Raw genomic sequence first — 20,588 nt, forward strand, 5'->3', positions numbered from 1 at the left:
GCCTCTTTTGGTTCATAGGGTAGGATTATCGTAGGAATAGGAATCTTGTAGAACGGATCAGAACCTTCCATGTTGTCACGAGTTATTTAGTAATGTCTTTATGTGAAAGAATCAATCACGATCAATCTTAAAGATTAAATCTAAATTAATTATCCTTACCATAAATCGCTCAATCACAATAATTAATCAAAATTACATTAGTTTTTAGGGCAATATCTCACACCTCGATCTTTTTCTACATCGAATCGCAAGGACGACGCGGCCCTCGGAGCCCTTCGCCACCGCCGGTGTCCGAGAGGACCTGCCGCCGTCTTCCCCACCAAGATCTCCACCCTCTCCCCCGCCAGCGTCATCCACTCACGTTCTTTCCTTAAAGCGGGGAGGCCCCAGATCGAGTTGAGCAAGTCAGGGGCCGCCGCCGACGCGGATCCCCACGAACGAGCCAGCCATCGCCGCTGCGGTTCCCCACGAACGAGCCAGCCATCGCCGCCTCGGATCCCCACGGACGCCGCCGCGGATCACCACCGTAGCCCTCTCCTTCTCCCCCTCCGTTCGTGCCTCCTACCTCTTCCTCCAATCTCCAGGTAAATCCTGATCCGCGAGTTCCTGGTTTTGAACATATGGTGTGTGTTGCTGTACTGCAGGTCCTTTGGGGAGAAGAGCTTCTGCGGTAGGTCGTTGTCGGCGGCGGTATCACACCTCTCACTCGTCTTCTATCAGATTGTGCCAGACCAACCATCAAGTTATTTTCACCTGGCAACATGTGCTCGTGATGCCATTTGAATTTTCGAGCAAGTCTCGGTCTTTCCTGGTCCGGCTATCCAGGCGACAAATGCCAACTTGGTAGCAGTTATCGAGCATGGCTAAGAAGAAGGTAATTCATATATGCATGGTGCAGATTTGTAAACTCTAATATCCTCATACTTTCTCTCTGTTTTTTCAGTGGGTAGGGGTTGGTGCGACTAACTGTACTTGCTTCCTAGAGAACAACTATCACAAATCACATGCAAGTTCAGTCGTCGTGAGCTATAGTATTCGACAAAAATGTACATGGCATTGAGCTATAATATTTATTTCGTTTTCATTCTTATAATATAAAGTTCAGTGTTACTTCCATTCTGTTTCATGGTAATGATGTGTTGGGTATGTTTCAGTTAGTGGAGGAATCTGAGAACACACAGAGATTTAAACTTACCCTGTTAAATGCTTAAAATGCATGTCCGTTCTGTTGGATGCATGTTTGCGTGTATATATAAATAAATATGATTCTCACCACCCTTCATCCTAATTCGTAAATGCAAATACTTGACTAATGCTGGATCTTGCACAGCCAACTTTACACTTTCATCACAAAGGTGAGAAGGCTAGCGAAGTGGTCCGTGCCAACATGAAGAAACTTGAAGATGCCATTCATGGAAATTCTACACAACAAAGATCTTTTTTCATCTTTTTTCATACACTGATGGTACACTTCTGTTTCAATGATCTTGCCTGCTGCAAATTAACAAGAATATACAAGCATGGTCAAGATAATCTGAATCTTGTAGGCTTGTAGCTAAACTAGCTGCTGAAAGGCACGAGTGATGTGTACTAAAGGATTCACAGACCATGTCTACTTTTTGTGATTAATAATAGTACCATATGTTGGAAAATATTAGTTATTAGGGATGAACACCAAACTGTTGTAGGGAAAATCTGTAACATCTAACCACCTTTTTTTATGGACACATGACACCTATTTCAATTGGTCTTCTTTTAAGCGTCATAAATTCTTCAAGTTTGCTAACCATGAGACCATTATCGGTTGTGATAATTATATGAATCTTGGAGATAATAGTTTTTGTATATTATTTATTTCACAGGCATCGACGACTACAATGAGGAGCACAATAGCAGCAAGTCAGTACCAGCGAGCAGGGAGGAGGGCAACCAGCTTCAAAGCAGACTTCATCCAGAGAAAGGCACTTATTCACCGTTACTTTGTAGATACTCCCTCCATTCTAAAATATAGCGCGCCCGCGCTTCCCGAGGTTGAACTTTGACCATTTCAACGAACGAGACCGACTGCGGCGGGAGAAAAAATTACATAATTAAAAACTTCTTTCGAATACAAATTCACTGATATAACTTTTGCTCCCGCCGCAATCGGTCTTGGCAGTTAAATTTACGGTCAAAGTTGAAGCATGGGGATAGAGGAAGCACTACATTGTGGAATGGAGGGAGTAGTACTTATCCTTTTTATAGTTTCAAACGAAATTTTTATTATCGATAATTAATATTCCAATAATTCTGAAACTAATAAACATTAATGAGAAATTTGAAAAATAGGAAGGACACTAGGAATAATAGCGTCCAATTCTGGGCGTCGGTACCAACAATGTCCAAGGCTGGACGCTCTTATAAACAGCGTCGTGTTTGGTTTGACCAGACCCCGCATGGCTACCTTCGGCCTTTGACTTGTACCCTCAGCCACCTCCACAGGACTAAAACTAGACTCCGTCACCTCTAGCCCGTCGAAAATGGCGCTTTAACATTATTGTGTTTGATAGTATGATGTGTGTTAGCTGATTGTGAAAAAAATGTGTTAGCCGAGACAACATTGTTATCAGTTATGTTAGCTTGACGAGTACCATCTAATTTTTTTCAAAAGCCCATGGCAACGCACGCGTATTCTACCATCTAAATTTTTTCAAAAGCTCGTGGCAACGCACGGGCGTTCTACTAGTTTTCAATAGTGGGCTGGCGAACTAGTATGATGGTAAGCTGAATTATTGGGCTTCAAAAAAATCAACTCCTTTGATTCTTTACGTCGCTGGGCTCGCTACAGGCCTTAAACGCCCAGAATAGGAGGGGGGGGGCGAATTATGCCTAAGGCTGGTCATAATGGGAAGTAACTTATACTAGTGTCATCTCTATAGTGCGAAGTAACATAGTAGTAGTATCATAGATGATTTTATTTATTACCTTGTACACTCATCCTTTCTCGGAAAGTGCTATGTTACAGTAAATATTATGTTACTTTAAACACCCCTCTTCTCATTAACTATATGCCACATAAGTAAAAAAATGACTAATAGAGGCGAGGGTCCCGATCTTTCGATGAGATGATAACTATCGATTTGGTGGAGACGACTTTGATGATCCGACTACAAACGTGCATGACGTTGTGCCTTAGCAATCGCTAAACAAATCTCCTGAGGTTACTGACGATCCTGGAAGCACGGTCAGCCTGACCACGAAGGTCTGTTCCTGCAAGCAATCGAAGAACGAGCAAGAATATGATAAAGCAATCTGAATATTGCAAATAAATATGAAGTATTGATAATGGTGGGGATCCGGAAGCGGTCTTGGTCTGGTCGTTGGACACAAACGAAGTACACGAAGTTGCAATGGCTAACTTTTAACTAAACAAATCCCCAGGAAAAAGCTACTAGATGGATCTACTTATATAGGAGCAAGGGGTGGCGGCCAAGGAGGTGGGAGGACGTCACAAGGCAGCCTAAAACTAACCCTAGGTCGTACAAGGCTCATGGGCCCAAGTGGAGGTGATGCAACACCTTTGGGCTTGTAGTTTGACTCGGATTCTGCTGCAACGTCAGATTGTTTCGTCCATAACTCCCGCGCTCATAATCCGAGATGCAATGATGGAGGAACCCACCGGCGGTGGTGAGCATGAACTGGAATAGTAGTTGTTGTAGTCACCTAATGCATCCTACTGTATCTGTCTCTCAAAGGTACAAGCACGAACATACATACCAGTAATGCAACGAGGAATATACTGAAATCTTGCCTGAATATCATGGTTCAAACCACCAAAAAATCTATTCATTGTATCATTCTCAGATTCTTCTATGTTACAATGATGCATATAAGATTTTTGAACTCTTGGTAGTAAGCATGAACAGTGTTGTTGCCTTGTTTAAATTGTTCAAATTTGCGACGCAATTCACGACGATAATAAGGAGGGAAAAATTGTTGTCTCATTACAGCTTTCAAAACTTTCCAAGTTGTGGGTTGGTTATCAATGTTTTTCTTACAATGTACACTCCACCAAACAGAAGCAAAATCAGTAAATGCTCTAGTGGCTGCTCGCACTCGCTCAAGTTCAGAAAAGTCATGGTGACTAAAAACTTGTTCTACTTCAAGCTCCCAAGCTAGATAAGTAGTAGGATTAAATCTACCCTCAAATGACGGTAAAAAGATAACTTGACCATGTGCTTGTGTGTGTTGTCCCAACTCTCGTGATGGTGAAGATGTGTCCGTCGTCCTAGAACTTCTATCTTCGGAACCTGTCATGATTAGTAGAAACAAGAAACAAAATTCAAGAATAATGTTCCTATGAACTACTAGGGTGTGGTGGTAAAGCGCTCACAGTAAAGCAAATATCAATATCTTACAAGTTCTTACCAAGCAGCAGGTGGTGACAGGCAACCAGCGGTGTCAAATAACTCTGAAGATTGTGTAAAGCGATTGCCAGGGGAATGTACGTATACACGGTGTAGAAATATGTGGAGCTGGGTTGGCTATATATGGTAGCAAAAGATTAGCAATAATCAATTCAGAGATGCGATGTTGAATAAACGCTCAACGACGGTACTGTGCTGGTCCTAGGCTAGACCAAACTAGAGATGCGAGCCTAGAACACTAATGAGGTCACGTCGTAGCACAACTAGCATCAATGAAGGATACTAAGTAGCTCTGGACAGCAAGATATAAGTGAAGATCACAACGGCAATAAAGATAATGAGGTGAAACAACAGCCAAGCAGGATATATCAACAACTTTGTCTCCAACTTTCCTCTGAAAAAGTTTGTGCCGATTTTTTTGTTTTTTTTTTCTTCTCTCTTTTTTTTTCCTCACACTTTTTTTTTTCTTTCTCTGCTTTTTTTCTCTGACTTTTTTTTCTCTCGTTTTTTTCTCTCTTTTTTTCTCCCTCTTTCCAAAACAAACTAGATAAGATGCAGATTGGATCAAGTGAAGATGTGAACGATCTCAAGTATTATTATAACAATAAATGGTGGGTAACACGTGGTGGAAATTGATGAATGGGTGGTGGACAGCGGAAGAGATAATGATGTAGCGGTGGTGTGACTAATGTGAACAGAACTCGAAACTCTAAACGAACTAGACACTAAGACCAGCAACTCGACACGACGATGCAACCGATAATTCAACTATGCAAGCAATGAAAAGAAAATTGCAAAGGCTCAGACTGGGTTGGACCAAGGATGAATAGATCTAACTCTTTTTTGTGGCTTTTTCTTGGACAATAGGTAAGAAAATAAATCTAATCTAGGAAAACTGGAAATTCTCACCGAGCAACCTGAAAACTGATACCACTTGATAGAGGCGAGGGTCCCGATCTTTCGATGAGATGATAACTATCGATTTGGTGGAGACGACTTTGATGATCCGACTACAAACGTGCATGACGTTGTGCCTTAGCAATCGCTAAACCAATCTCCTGAGGTTACTGACGATGCTGGAAGCACGGTCAGCCTGACCACGAAGGTCTATTCCTGCAAGCAATCGAAGAACGAGCAACAATATGATAAAGCAATCTGAATATTGCAAATAAATATGAAGTATTGATAATGGTGGGGATCCGGAAGCGGTCTTGGTCTGGTCGTTGGACACAAACGAAGTACACGAAGTTGCAATGGCTAACTTTTAACTAAACAAATCCCTAGGAAAAAGCTACTAGATGGATCTACTTATATAGGAGCAAGGGGTGGCGGCCAAGGAGGTGGGAGGACGTCACAAGGCAGCCTAAAACTAACCCTAGGTCGTACAAGGCTCATGGGCCCAAGTGGAGGTGATGCAACACCTTTGGCTTGTAGTTTGACTCGGATTCTGCTGCAACGTCAGATTGTTTCGTCCATAACTCAACGCTCCGGACGAATTTGAAGCTGAATCCAATTGGGTTGGAAAGAGCACGAAATCTAGTTTCCAACAAAAAAAGAATCACCCAATTCGGAGTCCGTATGAAAAAGTTGTTGGCGTTTTGAGTCAGGTATGTCTGTGCAGTCCGAATCTGAATCCAGAACGTGAGAGACTTGGACTCTATCTTCTCTTGGCCCAAAAGTGACGTGAGAGGACTTTTTAAACACAACCTAAACTTCTCCTTTTCCCTTATCTTCATATGTGGATTGTACAAATGTCCCATACACCTGACAAATATGCTTGTATGCAATATTTTTGGTCGTATCTAAGGTATTCATGTCCTCATCAATGACTATGCTATGTTACTACCTAAGTTACTTCCACTATGACTAGCCTAAAGAGCAAAATCTAATCAACTTTAAGCCTAATTACTAATGTACGATGCAAACCTGGGGGGGGGGGGGGGGGGGGGGGGGGGTTGCTGGCCCCTACTCGTCCCCCCTTAGGCCAACTCCAGCGCGCGACCCCATCCCGCCCGGCCCCGTTCGTTTGGGGTAAATAGGACAAACCAGACGACCCAACGCACGACGGCCTGAACTCAACTGATCTGTTTTGTGTCTGTGCCGACACATTTCGAGCGCAAACTTGCGCCGGGTTTGGGTCCCGGCGGACAGCAAACGGACGCGTCGCTCATCCGCTTCGGGGTCGCGTGGCAGGAGGCCACCTACCTCCCACCGCCCGACATTAATGCTCACGCGCAGTCAGCCTCACTTGTCATCCGCCCAGGCGAACGGTCGCCGTCCTTCTTAAATGGGGAAGCCGTGGACCGGTCGTCGTCCACACTCCCCACTCCAGCCCGTTGCCTCCTCTAAACCCGACATGCCTCAAACCCTAGCCTCTCCCCGTCATCGAACTCGCCAACTGATCCTTGATCCAGCTCCTCGCCTTGCCGACATGAACTCGTACACAGTCCTCGGATCCTGGATGGGAACACTTGCACCTATCCACCACTTCTTTCCTCATCTTCCCTGAGTCATCACTAGCTGAGGTATCTATGTTGAGGCGACAGACAGTTGTGCCCAGTTTTGCTAAGGTTGCAGCTTTGTAATCATCAGTGTCCACAGGGTCTGTTCTAACACGTTTCTGTGCATAACTTGACAAGTTGCTGATGTTAGGAGCTACTCCTTCCTGGGAACAAGCAGACTGAATTAGACGCAGGTTCAAACAACAGTGGATACAAGAACTCAAACAATGTGGAGACGATCTGAAATCAATTTCACAAGAAACCTGATACAAGAACTCGCCTCAATTTTGCAAGAAATTGGGATAATATCGCCTCGCACAAATCCTAATACCACCAATTTCGCACAAATCCTGATATCCGCAAGAACTCGGAAGAATTCGCATCTAGGACTGAGACTCGAGAGTCGGAGCGTACCTGGCGCAACCCTGCGATCGCCTTCCGCGTTGGCTCGATCTCCGCGCGGCTGCGCCCCCGCGTCGCCATGGCCACCACCCGGGCCAGCCAGACCGCCGCGTCGGCCTCGGCCATGCCATTCCGCGTGCCCGCGTCTTCCAAGTTCCAACGCACGCCGTGTCAGCGGCGCCGCACGGCGTCTCGGAGCCAACGGGAGGAGGCCTCCGCCCTTAGGGCTTGCCCCACCGCCGCCTCCGCCGCTGCTTGTTCCTCCCGCTCGTCCGCCACCACCTCCGCCCCGCCTCTTCCGAACCTCCGTGGCCATGATCTTAGGAGCTGCTCCTTCCTGTAACAAGCAATGTGGAGACGATTTCAGCTCCTTCCTTAGTTTTAGCAGCACAACAACCTTCATATCTTGCCCAAAGCTTCTGAAGAGCTTTTTTAGTACTAGCTTCGGGATACTCCATGTCAACCTATTGAACATAGCCACAATTGTCAATATGCAAGAAAAATGAGTTACTTAACCATAAGCAACTACAAATGGTACACCAGAGTAACATAATCCTTTTCATAACAAAATTCATTATTTAACTATGTTTGTCTCTAGCTCCTACTAAATAGAAGACCTTCAGATAAATAGAGCAGTTAAGCTTCAGAGAAACAGAGCAGTTAAGCTATAGAGAAACACAACAATTAAGCTTCAGAGAAGCATAGCAGATAATTTGTCTTTAACTATGTTTGTGGAAGTAAACTTTCAACACATAGGTTCTCAAATAAGGAGATTAAGGACATATAAATCTCAGCCTAGCTCTTTTTTCAAACCAGTGTGACCATTAACCATTACAATGGTACAACAGAGATAACTGAATTAATAGAAAATAAAAACATTCAGAGAAACAGAGCAGTTAACATGGGATTTCAAATAAGCAAAGCAGGACATGCATTGCAACTTACTTCTTCACCACATCCATAAATTTCCTGGCTATTTTCCGATGGTAGCACTCAACTGGGCCCTCCTCTGACACCACTTCGCCTTCAAAGTCGGAGACGTCTATGGTTAGGAGCGGCTGGATCAAGTTCAAAAGGAATTTGGAGTGGTCAAATGCACTTGACCCGGTCCAAATCATACCAAAAAGAAAATCCCCAGTCTGAACTCTCTAAATCTATCAAGATACTAAACTCTCTAAATTTTGAGCCTCCTGGTGTGTCGAGGAGTGGGGGGGAGTGGGGGGCGCTACGGGCCTGCTTGTAAGAGTTTGTGTCGTTGGCCGATCGGTTTTTCTGGTATTGAGAAAGTATTGTCTAGTTTTATTTTCTTTTTTTTTGTGTTTTCACCATTTTTAATAGTTTTTCTTTTGGGTTTTCTAGCCTTTTCCTTTTTCTGGTTGGTTTTTTCCTTTTGCTCTTTTCCTAATTTTTTATTTCACTTTTTCACATTTTAATTCATGAATATTTATGATTCTAAAGTTGATGAACATTATTAAGGTCTGTGAACATTTTAAAATTTGCTAATATTGTTCTGAATTTGTGAACATCGTTCAAATTCATGATTTTAAAAGCAATCGTGTTTTTTAATTTGCAATCTTTTAAACTTATTATTTTTAATTATGTGAATTTATTTGATTTAATGAACTTATTCAAATAAAAAATATGATAGCCAACCTTTTCTAACCAAGCAGTGGAGCGAGAAAAGAAAAACTAAGCGGGGGAGTGGAGCATGCCGAGCTGGCCGAGCGTGAGGTTCATGGGCTGGCCCATGTGAGTGTCATAATAGTAATTTTGTGGTGTCAACGTTTAATAAGAGCTTTCAGGGGGCTCATACAACCACCACCGGCTGACACTAAAACCAAAATGTTTAAGAACACCACAACCACACATCTAACAACTCCACTCTTTTCTTAGAAGGAATATCATGTCCAATGTAATCCAACACAATATAAAATAGAAAAAAACATTGTCAGAAAATAATTTAACCTAAGCCAATGCAAATAAAACAAGAAAGAACAAACTGACCATAATGACCAGTTAGAAAAAAAGTTAATTCCTCGCAAACTAAAATAAATAAATAAAGTTAATCCCACAACTGCTTCGTGTTGCGAAGCGCGCCTTAACATCTAGTGCTAGTAAACTATACACGATTGATCAGTCAGCTTGATTGATACGATGTCTTATTATGGGGGAAGTTGATTCGTTGTACTATCATGATTGAAAATGAATAAATCAAAAGTTTTCTCACAAAAAAACTTATTCCTTTTCATAAATTTTCTTGAAAACAAAAAATGATTTGTAATCTTTTTTTAGTCTGAAAATGATTCGTAATGGTAACGGCCTGAAACGTGGGGTCCATAGTACTTTGGGCCGGTGAGTAGCCGATGCCGCTTGGGCCGTTTATGCAGGAACCTGGTTGCTCTCGGCCCTGGTCATAGCCGGAGTTACAGACCCAGCTACCTTGGAAGCAATAGCATGTAGAGAAGGACTTGCTTTGGCAAATGATCTTCTTATGGGGAACTTAATCATCGCTACGGACTACAAGCAGGTTGTCGATGACATCAAGAATGGCAATCAGGGATCATATGGGTCGGTGATAACAGAAATCAAGATGCGTTCTTTGAGTTCTATTTGTAATTTTGTTTTTGAAAGCCGTTCTTCAACGGTGAAGTTCATAGTTTAGCTAAGCATGCACTTCCTCTCAGTGCGGGATGTCATATGTGGTTGGCTAACCCTCATAATCCGAACTGTATCCCACTCCATGTGGATTATGATCAATAAAGCTTAGCTTTGTCCTCAAAAAAATAACTTGCCTGCCTGTTTGAGACACCGGGACACGAGAGACCTTCCTTCCCTCAAAAAAGATAAAAAAGGCACGAGAGACCTTCCTTCCTCCTTTGCTCCTCTTGCAAACGACCGGCTGTGCTAGGGTTCCTGATCCTGCCGACGACTTCTCCAGTACTGCTACACCACCCCGCTCCACACCCCTCCACCAGAATTAGGTGAGAACTTCAAGAAACCCTAAGTTGTCTGGGTATCGGTTTTTTTCTTTCTAGAATACTCTGGGTACGGTTTATCACATCTGATTTCAGTAATTATTTCAGTTATCTTATTAGTATTTGAGATTTCTCTAGTTTCCGATTACTATCAAGGTTTCTCTAGTACTATGACATTTACGATTTTAGGTTGATTTATGCTTTTCATCTTTAATCAATTCAGTTTTTCTTTTCCTGAACTTAACATCCTGTTAATATGTACTGTAGTTCCTAAATATTTCATCAGACGCTCTAATGCTAGGTATAGGATGCCTCGAGTTGGAGACCCAGAAGCATCCTCCTTCTTAAGGCTCTTGGCGGAGTTCAGCTACCTTTCCTCCATCATTCTGGAACGATGGATTAATTTGAAGAACGTGTCTATCGGACGGCCTTTCTTAATATACAACACTGTATGGTTGGTTCTTCACAAAATAGACTCGCCCTATGCACGGCCCTGGATACTTTTTTAATACTCCACCCTTTTAGCTTTACAAAGGCACCTGAACCCGATGGGTGCCATGTTGACTTAGTGGAGGGACTTTGTGAAAACAAACAACCCTCGGAACTGTAGATTTGTGAGAATTGTACCAATGAGAGTGAGTGGAGTGGGTGGTTCTGTGAAACATGAGTTTAAAATTGTGGTTCTATGAGACATTATTTCAATGAAAATTGGCTTTCTGTTATGTCAGGCAAAAGTGTCTCCCTTTGAAATTTTATGTCATTTAAGGGTATGGTTATGTGCTATGTATCATTAAATGCGTGTGCATTTATGTCAAATAATTTGCATATGCAGGTTTTAAACGACGGAGCTGATATTTTTGTCTCTCCAGCCAGTTGGCCACCCGCTTGTATGTTGCTCCGAGAATTCTTTCATTTGATCAAACAATGCAGCAGCAATCCTTGAAACTTGAGAATCTGCGTCACTTTTGTTTTGTTAGCCCACAGACCACAGCTCTGTTCTGGACACATGGCTACTTTGACCTCCAGGCACCTCCATTCTCACCAGCATGATTTAAACTTTTTGAAGCATTTCCTTGGGAAGGTTTCCTAGTACTCTTGCAGAAACCATAGAGATTCAAGCAAAAGAGACCGATGAATTGATTTCTGTTAGATACTTGTCTGGTATGCAAGAAACCTTTGATATCATGATGAAGTATATTCCTGGCATGGCAAGTATGCAACCCTTTCGTAAGCTGCTCTGTATAAATTAAAAGTGAAGAATGTTAGAGAAATATGAATAGATCTTTTTAATCAAGATAATTTTGTAGCGAGCAAACTAAGTGATAGGTTGCATTGGTGTTTTTTTCCCCTGTGGTCTGTTATGTTGGGTGTGCTCTGCTTTCAGGTGTTAATTCTGTTTTAGATGGACCCTTTGGTTCGTATTATTTCAATTATCAGTAATATTGTTCCTGTTTTGCACAATGGCAATTGGCACCGCTGCTTTAACTGCCACAATTCCTGTTTTGCGCCTTGGCGATTGGCTCTTTCTTTTCCAATATGTATGCTTGAGCCCCTGTGCAACACCGTGTGTACTCTCTGTTTTCTTGTTGCATGTACATCGATCTTTAGTTTTTGATTCAGGCGATATCAGTCTATAAAGTTTAATGGTTTGTGTATGACAGGATGCATGGCTCGTTTTATGTTTGAGCATTTGTTTGGTTTTGTACAGAGATGCCAATCGGTTTAGCTTCTTTTAGCCTGTGCTTAATTTTCCCCAACTGTCAATATCCTGTCAGAGGGATTTCTATCATCGGGGGCTGCACACTATGAGAACCATGTTTTTCTGGCTGTACTTTTTTGCTTTGGAGATTTGTAAGGCATCACCTTTTTTGCAGTTTATATACAGTTCTATAGTATACTTTGTTGTTGGACCATAATAAAATATGTTAAATTTGATGACTCACATCAAGAACCATAGTCTCATAAAGAGTTATTTCTGTGTCTCGGCTATCACTGCTAAACCAAAGTTTGTAAGGCCTGACCTTTTTTGCTTTTGCTTCTTATACCAAACACAGTTTGTCTTGGTTCCGTTTGAAGTAAAATTTGAAGCATCTAAAGCAAGGCAATATATCCAGTGAAATCTGGATTTGGTTGAAAACCTAAAAACTTGCCTCCTATGCCATTAGATCTACAACGAACGGCATCCGGGGCAGTTAACTTGACTGCCTAGAATTGCAGCTGAGGTAAGGAAATGTTGATTCTTGCCATGTAACGGGCAGTCAACAGATTTGTGACCCGGGGCTGAGCAATTAATGCAGATTAAGCGAGCCTTGCAAGAATTTTTGTCGTGACCCCATTGGAGGCAACGAGAGCAAAGGACCGCCCAATTAATGGATAATTCCTGTATATCTGCCAACGAGTAGTGGGCTTGGGCCAGATCTGCCTTGTGACGGGCTGATAGCACAGCGGGCCAAGAAACATTTGGGGGGGGGGGGGGGGGGGGGGGAATTTGAACGCCGACGGAAGGAAACACTGTGGTAGCGGCAGATAAGAGGCGGACAAAGGGCAATTAAAGTCTCCCAATTTAATGTAGTCTAATGGCCGACGCTCCTCTAAATCTGCCTGGTGTAAGAAATGCTCCATTAATGCCCATGGGAGCATAAATAGTCTGATATTGATAGTCTTTACTCTAGAAACACCTAACAAATTATTTGCTAGATTCATACACTCTAGAACAGCCTATCAAGTTTCATAGATATTTGAGTCTATTATGGAAAATGATACATACACATACATACCGAGATAATATTAGTTTCTTAAGATTTAGAGTAAAATCCGTTGAAAAATGACAGTGTTCTAAACACCCAAAACTAGAAAATGGGCAAAATACCATCTCAGCTTGGCAGACAAATTTGTATTTTGTTTGTATGTATAAGAATTTCATGAAAAATATGTGCATTAGTATAGATAAGTCTATTTACAAAATTTTAACTTGACTAATTATACCAAAAACATGATATTCCAAATATTAAAATTGAATAACTTCAGTCAATAAAAATAATATACACCTTTCATGGCAAGATGAGTTAAGATGAAGTATAAAAGTTTAGTATAAATAAGCGAGTCGCACAAGAAACTAGTGCACCATAGGTAGGCAGAAAGATATCACAAGGTAGCAAACACCATATAGAAAAAAGGGAAACAGGCCCATGAAATTTTTATTCTATGAATCGTCTTATTATTTAACCGGCGGATGTAATGCCTCGCATATTGGTCGTTCGAGCATTAAGTGAACCCTAATTCGAAGAAATTTTAAACTTAGTCTCGCTTGATTATAATGAGGCTACACGATTCAACCCAAGTCATTTAGAGACCGTTTGACATTTATATAAAATATACATTTATAAAAATAAACTGAGTGTTTGCATTAAGGGTGATAGATCGACTTGTGTAAACATTTCAAAAAAATTGTGTGGCTCCCATCATCAAAACAAGATCGTGTCTAAAAGTCTGGTGGGTCAGTCACGATCCAAAACATCGAAAAGAGAAAAGGTGTTTACTTATTTACTAGTTGATATAAATGGCAAAAATCCAAGTTAATTATGCAATTATGATGCTCATGTAATGTTGATGATTTCATGATGGTGCGAAAATAAAATAACAAACAATTTCTTATTTGGAAAAAACCCAAGGCAGTTGCACGGTAGCTCAAGCCCGGCAATGCAATGCTCATGACGGTGCTAACATGTCGCTCATAAGAGAGGGAAACGACCGGCAACATTTTTATTTTGTAAATCGTCTTATTATTTAACTGACGATTATAATGCCCGGCATATTTTATTTATCGGTCGTCAAACGAACTCTGGTTCAGACAATAGTTTAAAGGTTGTCTCACTAGATTATAATAAGGCCACCCGATTCATCCCAAGTCAAATCAGAGACCATTTGAAATTGATTTAGGAAATATCTCCATTTACTAAATAAACAGAGGGTTTGCATTACGGGTGATAGCTCGGCTAGCTCATTGTGGAAAAAATCGGGTTACTGCCAAACATCACAACAAGGTCGAGTTAGTCTGGTGGTCAGTCTCAATCCAGAACATAGAAAAGAGAAAGCGGTTTACTTATTCATCATTTGACAAAATGGCAAAAAATCCAAATTAATTGTTATGATGCTCATGTAATCGGGTCACCGCGAAACATCATTATGATGCTCATGAAATGTTGATGATGTCATAATGATACAAAAAATTGCAAACAATTTCTTGTTTGGGGAAAACCCAGGGTTGTTACACGGGAGCTTGAGCTCTCTGTCGTCCCCTTCACCGGACAACGCAATGCGTATGACGGCGCCAACCTGTCATGCTCCGCACGCTCTGCGTAGGTGTAGATCCGCCACTTGTCACGCCCCTCTCCCACCCCTCTGACCTCGCACCGAAGGTGCGCGCTCCACGCCGCAAGAGATAGCGAGTGAAGGAGAGGGTGGTGGCGGTGAAGGCAAGTTCCTCCCACAGGTCCCGCGTGTCTGCGACCGCGCCGCTCGTCGATCCGGATAAGCGGCTCTTGCACGTGGTGTTGCATTCGCCGATGTCCACAACAGAGACGGATATGAAGTGCCCGCAGTGCAAGAACACGAATGCACTCCAAGTCAGCACCGAGCAGTCTGAGTGCCTCGCGACGAAGAGGGTGCCTGTCGACGCGTAAGTGGCTCGGCTCACGAAGGAGCAAGCGAGCGCTGCCCATCGTCTCACTGACAAACATCTCGTCCTCGCTCGGCGGGGCACGATGAGCACCGACAATGACGCCCCTTCGGCCGCCGACGCCTACGCGGAGTACTACTACCACCACTCTCGTGGCCGCAAGGAGAAGGGACCGGCGAGGAAATGATGATGTCCAGTGCCCCCTCGGTTTAGCTATGTTTATCTATGTATCTAGATTCGTGTGATGAACTTTTGGGCCGGAATGTACAAAACCGTATGCCGAATAAGTATGGTCCGTGCTATGTTTCTGTTGTCTGAATGTTGATATGTTGATCTACATACTTTGCATCAACTTGCATCGCTAGTCTGGATTTGGGGGCCAGATGTAAGGGCCTAAGGGGGATGACTGCTGACATGGAGACATGAGGGGTGACCGGTCACCGTTTGCGGATGCGCCCGAACACGGGCATTTAGGTTTAAGGATTTGTGTGAAGTCCATTTGTAGATGTCCTTAACAATATTTTCTACCGTTGGAGGTTTTCAGCGTTTCCGTGGCCTGTACGTGCCAAGCAAGCCCATGAATCGCATCCAACGTGTAAGGGGACAAGATCCGGTGAGGAGAGCAGGGAACACACATTTAATCACATTTTTTGCCAAAAAAGGGAACGAATTATAGCCATGGCGTCCACACGACGCAGCACGCCGATCGCAACGACACTGTACGATGCATGTTAAACGACGACGATCGACGAGGCTGCGTCAGAGCGCCTGGTCGCTGGCGGGGAAGAAGAGCTTCCAGTAGAGCAGCTCGTTCCAGGCGTCGGGCACGCCGGGGAGGCACCAGTGGGTGCAGTCGGCGTAGCTCTTGGGGTCGGCGAGCTGCTCCTTGGTCGGCGGCGCCCACTGCTCCCGGTACACCTGCGTGTGCGCGTCCCGGCGGTACTCGGACATCTGCGTGACGTTCACCACGCCCACCGGCACCCTCGCGGACGCGCCCAGCACCTCGCCGGTCACCCGCAGCATCGCCTTGCTCGTGCTGCCCCAGTAGGACGCGTCGGCGATGGGCTTGGTCTGGCCGTGGCAGTTGCTGCCCTCCGCCTCGTCGCCCCAGAGCTGGCCGCTGGCGTGCGTGGGCGACGCCGTGACGAAGAAGACCCGGGACTTCTTGGGGTCCACGTTGCCGTCCAGCCAGCGCACCACCTGGTGCAGCACCAGCCTGTAGGCCTCCTCCGCCCCCATCTCCACGATGTCCTTGCTCATGTCGTTGTCGGCGCCCCTCCTGCGACCAACCATGCATACAGAAGAAGATCAGAGCTTCGTTCCGATCATCAAAGTGATCTTGATCATGGTTGATGTGGAGATGTTTGTTCGGCGGCTTACAGAATCTGGATCTTGTCTCCGGTCATCCACCAGAGGTAGGAGTTGAAGACGAGGACGTCGGCGCCCTTCCAGAAGCGGGAGTGGCGGTCCATGGGGGCGCCGCGGATGACGCGGTCGTTGAGCTGGTGCTCGACGCCGTCGTCGGCGTTGGACTCGGCGAGGAGCGGCGCCCAGTAGAACTCGATGGTGGCGTCGTAGGCCTTGGCCCTGAAGATGCTGAGGGCGTCGACGGTCTCGAAGGAGCTTGAGCCCTCGGGCATGGCGCGGTGGAGGAGGCAGAGCAGCGACACGTACTGCGCCCGGTTCAGCGCGTCGCCCACGAACAGCATCCGCTTCCCGCGCAGCATCTCCAGCATCACCGTCGCGTTGAAGCTGCAGCACGAGAATATTTTCTTCTTCTTAGAACATCACTTTTACGTTGATAAAATCAGAATATGAACTGAGATGAACCACAAACAAATCAACCAACAACACGTAACATGTCGCTCCGAATCTCTGAACCAACCCCAAGTGATTTTCATGCAAGTCTTTTAGGGGGAATGTTTGCCAATTTACCGTGAAAGAATGTCCATTCAAAAGTCTAATTATTCATCAAACTACTAGATCGATCAGCGCAGCGAGTGCAACAACTGCAGCTGAGTATAGCTAGTTGACCTGTACGTCCCGTCCCACCCAACCCTGCCGCATGAGCCAAAACATTTTGGACAGCGAATCACCGCTCAGCATTTCCCCAAAAGACTGGCTGTGCAATGAGCCAATGAGACCTCAGAGCCATGACATGCACAAGACACGGCACGGCACGAAATAGGTGGTGGACTTGTGGGCACGGCACGCACGGTCCCTCCCTCCCTCTCTCTGCCAAATCCACCAACGTTGATGGACCTCGTTTCGTTTGTCTGCACGGCGTGCATGTTTGGCATCTGGACCGAAGCCATGCACAGCCACCAAGGCGTGCCCCTGGCTTGCCACAGTTTTGGGGTAGAGCAAAAGTGCGGAATCCGCAGCAGTTTGGCAGCAATTTTTGTTAATTTGCTCTGTTAAAATTGCGGCTAGAACGCAGGCACGTCCCCGACAATCGGTAGTGCTAGCTCCTGCATCACGTGAGCACATATAGACACACACAAGGATCATAACTAACCTCTTCACGATAATCACCCAGCAGCAGTACCTCCTCGCCGTTCATTACTAGCAGTACAGTGCTATAACGGCTTTGAAGTTTTGAATCTTTGAGTTCTACTGCTGAGTAACTTGTGTTGGTAGGACGAGAACAGAGAGAGAGAGAGAGGATGGCGCCTCACCTACCCTGCGCTGTAGCGCTGTCCTTCCACGGCGCAAAGGCCCTACCGTGCCTCCGCATTATTGGCTTAGCTAGAGCTGGAGCTCACGAAATTACCACATCGGTCGAGCTGTTCCCGCGTCAATCTATTCTATCCACGACACGAGTAATTTTTGGATTTCTACGTACGCAACAAAGCGGCGCTACTCGTCTCGTCTACTCCTCCGTCCGTATCTTTATGCGCGGTGCCTTGCGTGCGTGACGGGCGTGCACTTTGGATCCCACCGACCGTACCCTACACGCACCGATCTACCGTGCGCGAGCTCATCGTGAGTGGCGGTGAGATGGTAAGGCGAGAACACGCCGGCGGGAGAGCGCACCTGGGGAGCGAGCAGCCGCGGGGCTGCCACCGCCAGTGCTGGTACGACTTGTCGGGGCGGCCGTGCGCCTGGCAGGTCAGCTCGGCCGGGATGTAGGGGCACGCCGCCTCCTCGTACGCCGGCGCCGCCGCCTCGTCGTACACCCACTCGCCCTGCCCGACGTCGCACCCCTCCGGCGCCGCGCCCACCGCGAACGGCAGCAGCTCCGACCCGCCCTCACCCTCCTGCAATGCCACGGCAGCAAACATTAGCCAGGCACGCGCATTTTTACTCTAAGGAAGTCCAGGGTGCCGGCGACGCGTACCTGGCCAGCGACGCCGAGGAACGGCGCGGCGGCGGCCACGAGGGCCAGGACGGCGAGGAGCTTGGCCATGGCGTCCGTCAGTTCGCTGGTTGCTGCTCTGCTGGGTGTGTTGGTCGGCTCTGGTAGCTCACGAGGGGCGCGCGCGCATTGGGTGGGTGGGATCTCGGCAAGCTCTAGCTCACTCTGAGTAGCCACCAGACCACCGGGACACTGACGGGATCGGGCTCGCGCTCCAGCAGATATAACGCGGGCGCGAGGGTCCGGCTCCAACAACCGCACGCACGTACTCCTACCACACCAGACCACTGGTAGTAGTAGGCGCGACGACATTGGGGGGTGCTGGCTAGAGCTAGCTTGTGTCGCACGGCCGCGAACTACTACCGGCAGCTTTTGAATTTCCTAAACCTAAAGCGAGATCTCACTCCCTTTCCGAGCCACCGACGGAGTGCGGCTCGACGCCCCGATCGGCAGTACTGTAGCGAGCTCGCGCCGGTGCGGTACGGTGGCGGGTGGGCAATGGGTGTGCGTGCGCTCCTTTGCAAGGCACGACTTGCCCGGACTGCCACGGTAGGTGGGTGGGTTGCTCTGATGCTATCTGGTTGGAACTCCGTCCAAATTCTCGTCAGGGTTGGTGCACGGTGTAAAATTCAGTTTTATTGTTGTTGCGAATACGTTCTTAATTATTATTTCCTCCGTTTCAAATTACTTGTCGCAGGAAATGGATGTATCTAGAACTAAAATACATCTAGATACATCCATACCTGCGACAAGTAGTTCAGAACGGAGGAAGTACGTCCTGCAGGAGCGAACGAACGTGCGCTTTGTAGCAGCAGCTAGCGCGACGGCCCTCCGCGGTACGCTGCCGCCGACGTTCGCTTTTCTCCGGCGGGGGGAACCGGTAAGAACTCCCTGTCGCGAAAGGCCAAGTTCGTGGTGGAAAGGATCGACACGCTCGAGGAATGCTCATGTTACAGCGAGCGTTGCTTCTGCGCAAAGAAGCTCATTTAGGTGGGATTTGTTCGCTCGTTTATACTCCACGCGCACGGTTCATGCTATACCTCCGCAATTTTTGTTAAAAATGAGGCCCATGCTACGTAGGAGTATGTAGGAGTATGCTTTATTAGGACTATCTGGTGCACCTAACGGAATTCTATCTGGCGGCAATCATCCTTAGCGCCACAAAAGCGACGCACCAAACAAAAAAATGGTGGCCATATCAAACGCTGAGAAGTTCTTTTCGTACCAGAATTGTGTAAGATGGTCTAGTGAAAGCAATGCCATCTAACAATAAAACGGAATTAATTGAAACTCTAGCCGGCAAAGCGTGACATATTTCCCTGTGTGGATTGTAAGCAAAGGCGCAGATAAAGTGTGAGTGAGAAAGGTACGGAGCAGGTGCGGGTAGCCAGGCCAGTGGACTGGGATGTTTGCCATATGGGCTGAGGCCGACGCAGCAAGCAAAGCATCGATCGGGTCCCGCATGAGACCGGTTGGAGAAACGCTCCCATGGTTTCGGCGCTTTATAGTTTTTCCCTGTTCTTTTTTAATGTCTCTGATGGTTTTGGTGCTTTGGTTTGGTGCACCATGATATACACATGAATGATACACGGAATGGTGTTCCTACGTCGGAGTTTGCGGTGATTCGTCTAGGGAGAATACACCTCGTACATTTACTCCCTCCGATCCATAATAAGTGTCAGTAGAAGATAAGATTGACGGGAAGATTGCTATCCGGGAGGGCAAGCATGTCAGCATGGCTGGCATATGTGATCCTCATATCTCAAGCCATATGCCATATATCTTACGCCGCTTCATATACCTGGTAGGAATCAAATGAAAATTCGACAAGCACGGGGTTAAATATCTTTGTGCAGGCGTGACAAGGTCACAAGAGGGAAATGCAAAGTAGACTAGGAGATAACATGTGAGTCGGCGGAGTTAGATGGGTTGTGCATTCTTCATCAAGATAAATTTGCTACTACGATGGGAATTATATGTGTCCTTGATTACATTGGGTTCATGCTTCAGTATCATGGGCTGAACTTGGTGGTCGGTGCAATTAATGTGACAATGAGTGATCCACATAAGCTACAGTGATTATGGTGAAGAAGGAAAGTTCCAGGGGTTCCCTGGGATCGTTGGGATTAGATCAAGAGGTATAGACCCTCAAAAACATTTGAGATTTGAACAAAGAGCAAAGCACAGCTAGAAAAAACTATTGGAAATGCCAGGGGAGTTTCTACGGTTAACATGCAACAAGGGCTCACTTTCTCGCACATATAACAA

The 20,588-nt window shown here is 45.7% G+C and overlaps 1 protein-coding gene and 1 long non-coding RNA gene across 3 annotated transcripts; one reads left to right on the forward strand and one right to left on the reverse strand.

The window, feature by feature from the left end:
• Positions 1-220: 220 nt before the first annotated feature.
• LOC125506252 lies at positions 221-3,074 on the forward strand. 2 transcript variants are annotated; one of them, XR_007282613.1, is made up of 4 exons: positions 221-550; positions 645-874; positions 1,331-1,465; positions 1,863-3,074. It is a non-coding gene; the product is annotated as an uncharacterized LOC125506252 (long non-coding RNA). The 2 variants fall into 2 exon arrangements; XR_007282612.1 differs by lacking the exon at positions 1,331-1,465 and having other exon boundaries at positions 225-550; positions 1,863-3,068.
• Positions 3,075-15,576: 12,502 nt separating this feature from the next.
• LOC125511137 (protein trichome birefringence-like 33) lies at positions 15,577-18,550 on the reverse strand. Its single transcript, XM_048676430.1, has 4 exons — positions 18,303-18,550; positions 17,999-18,222; positions 16,343-16,714; positions 15,577-16,241 (listed from the first exon to the last, which is right to left on the reverse strand). The coding sequence occupies exons 1-4, from the start codon at positions 18,369-18,371 to the stop codon at positions 15,722-15,724; spliced, it is 1,185 nt and encodes a 394-aa protein (XP_048532387.1). The 5' UTR covers positions 18,372-18,550; the 3' UTR covers positions 15,577-15,721.
• Positions 18,551-20,588: the final 2,038 nt, after the last annotated feature.

Source organism: Triticum urartu, chromosome 5 (genome assembly GCF_003073215.2).
Source record: "Triticum urartu cultivar G1812 chromosome 5, Tu2.1, whole genome shotgun sequence".
Taxonomy (NCBI): domain Eukaryota; kingdom Viridiplantae; phylum Streptophyta; class Magnoliopsida; order Poales; family Poaceae; genus Triticum; species Triticum urartu.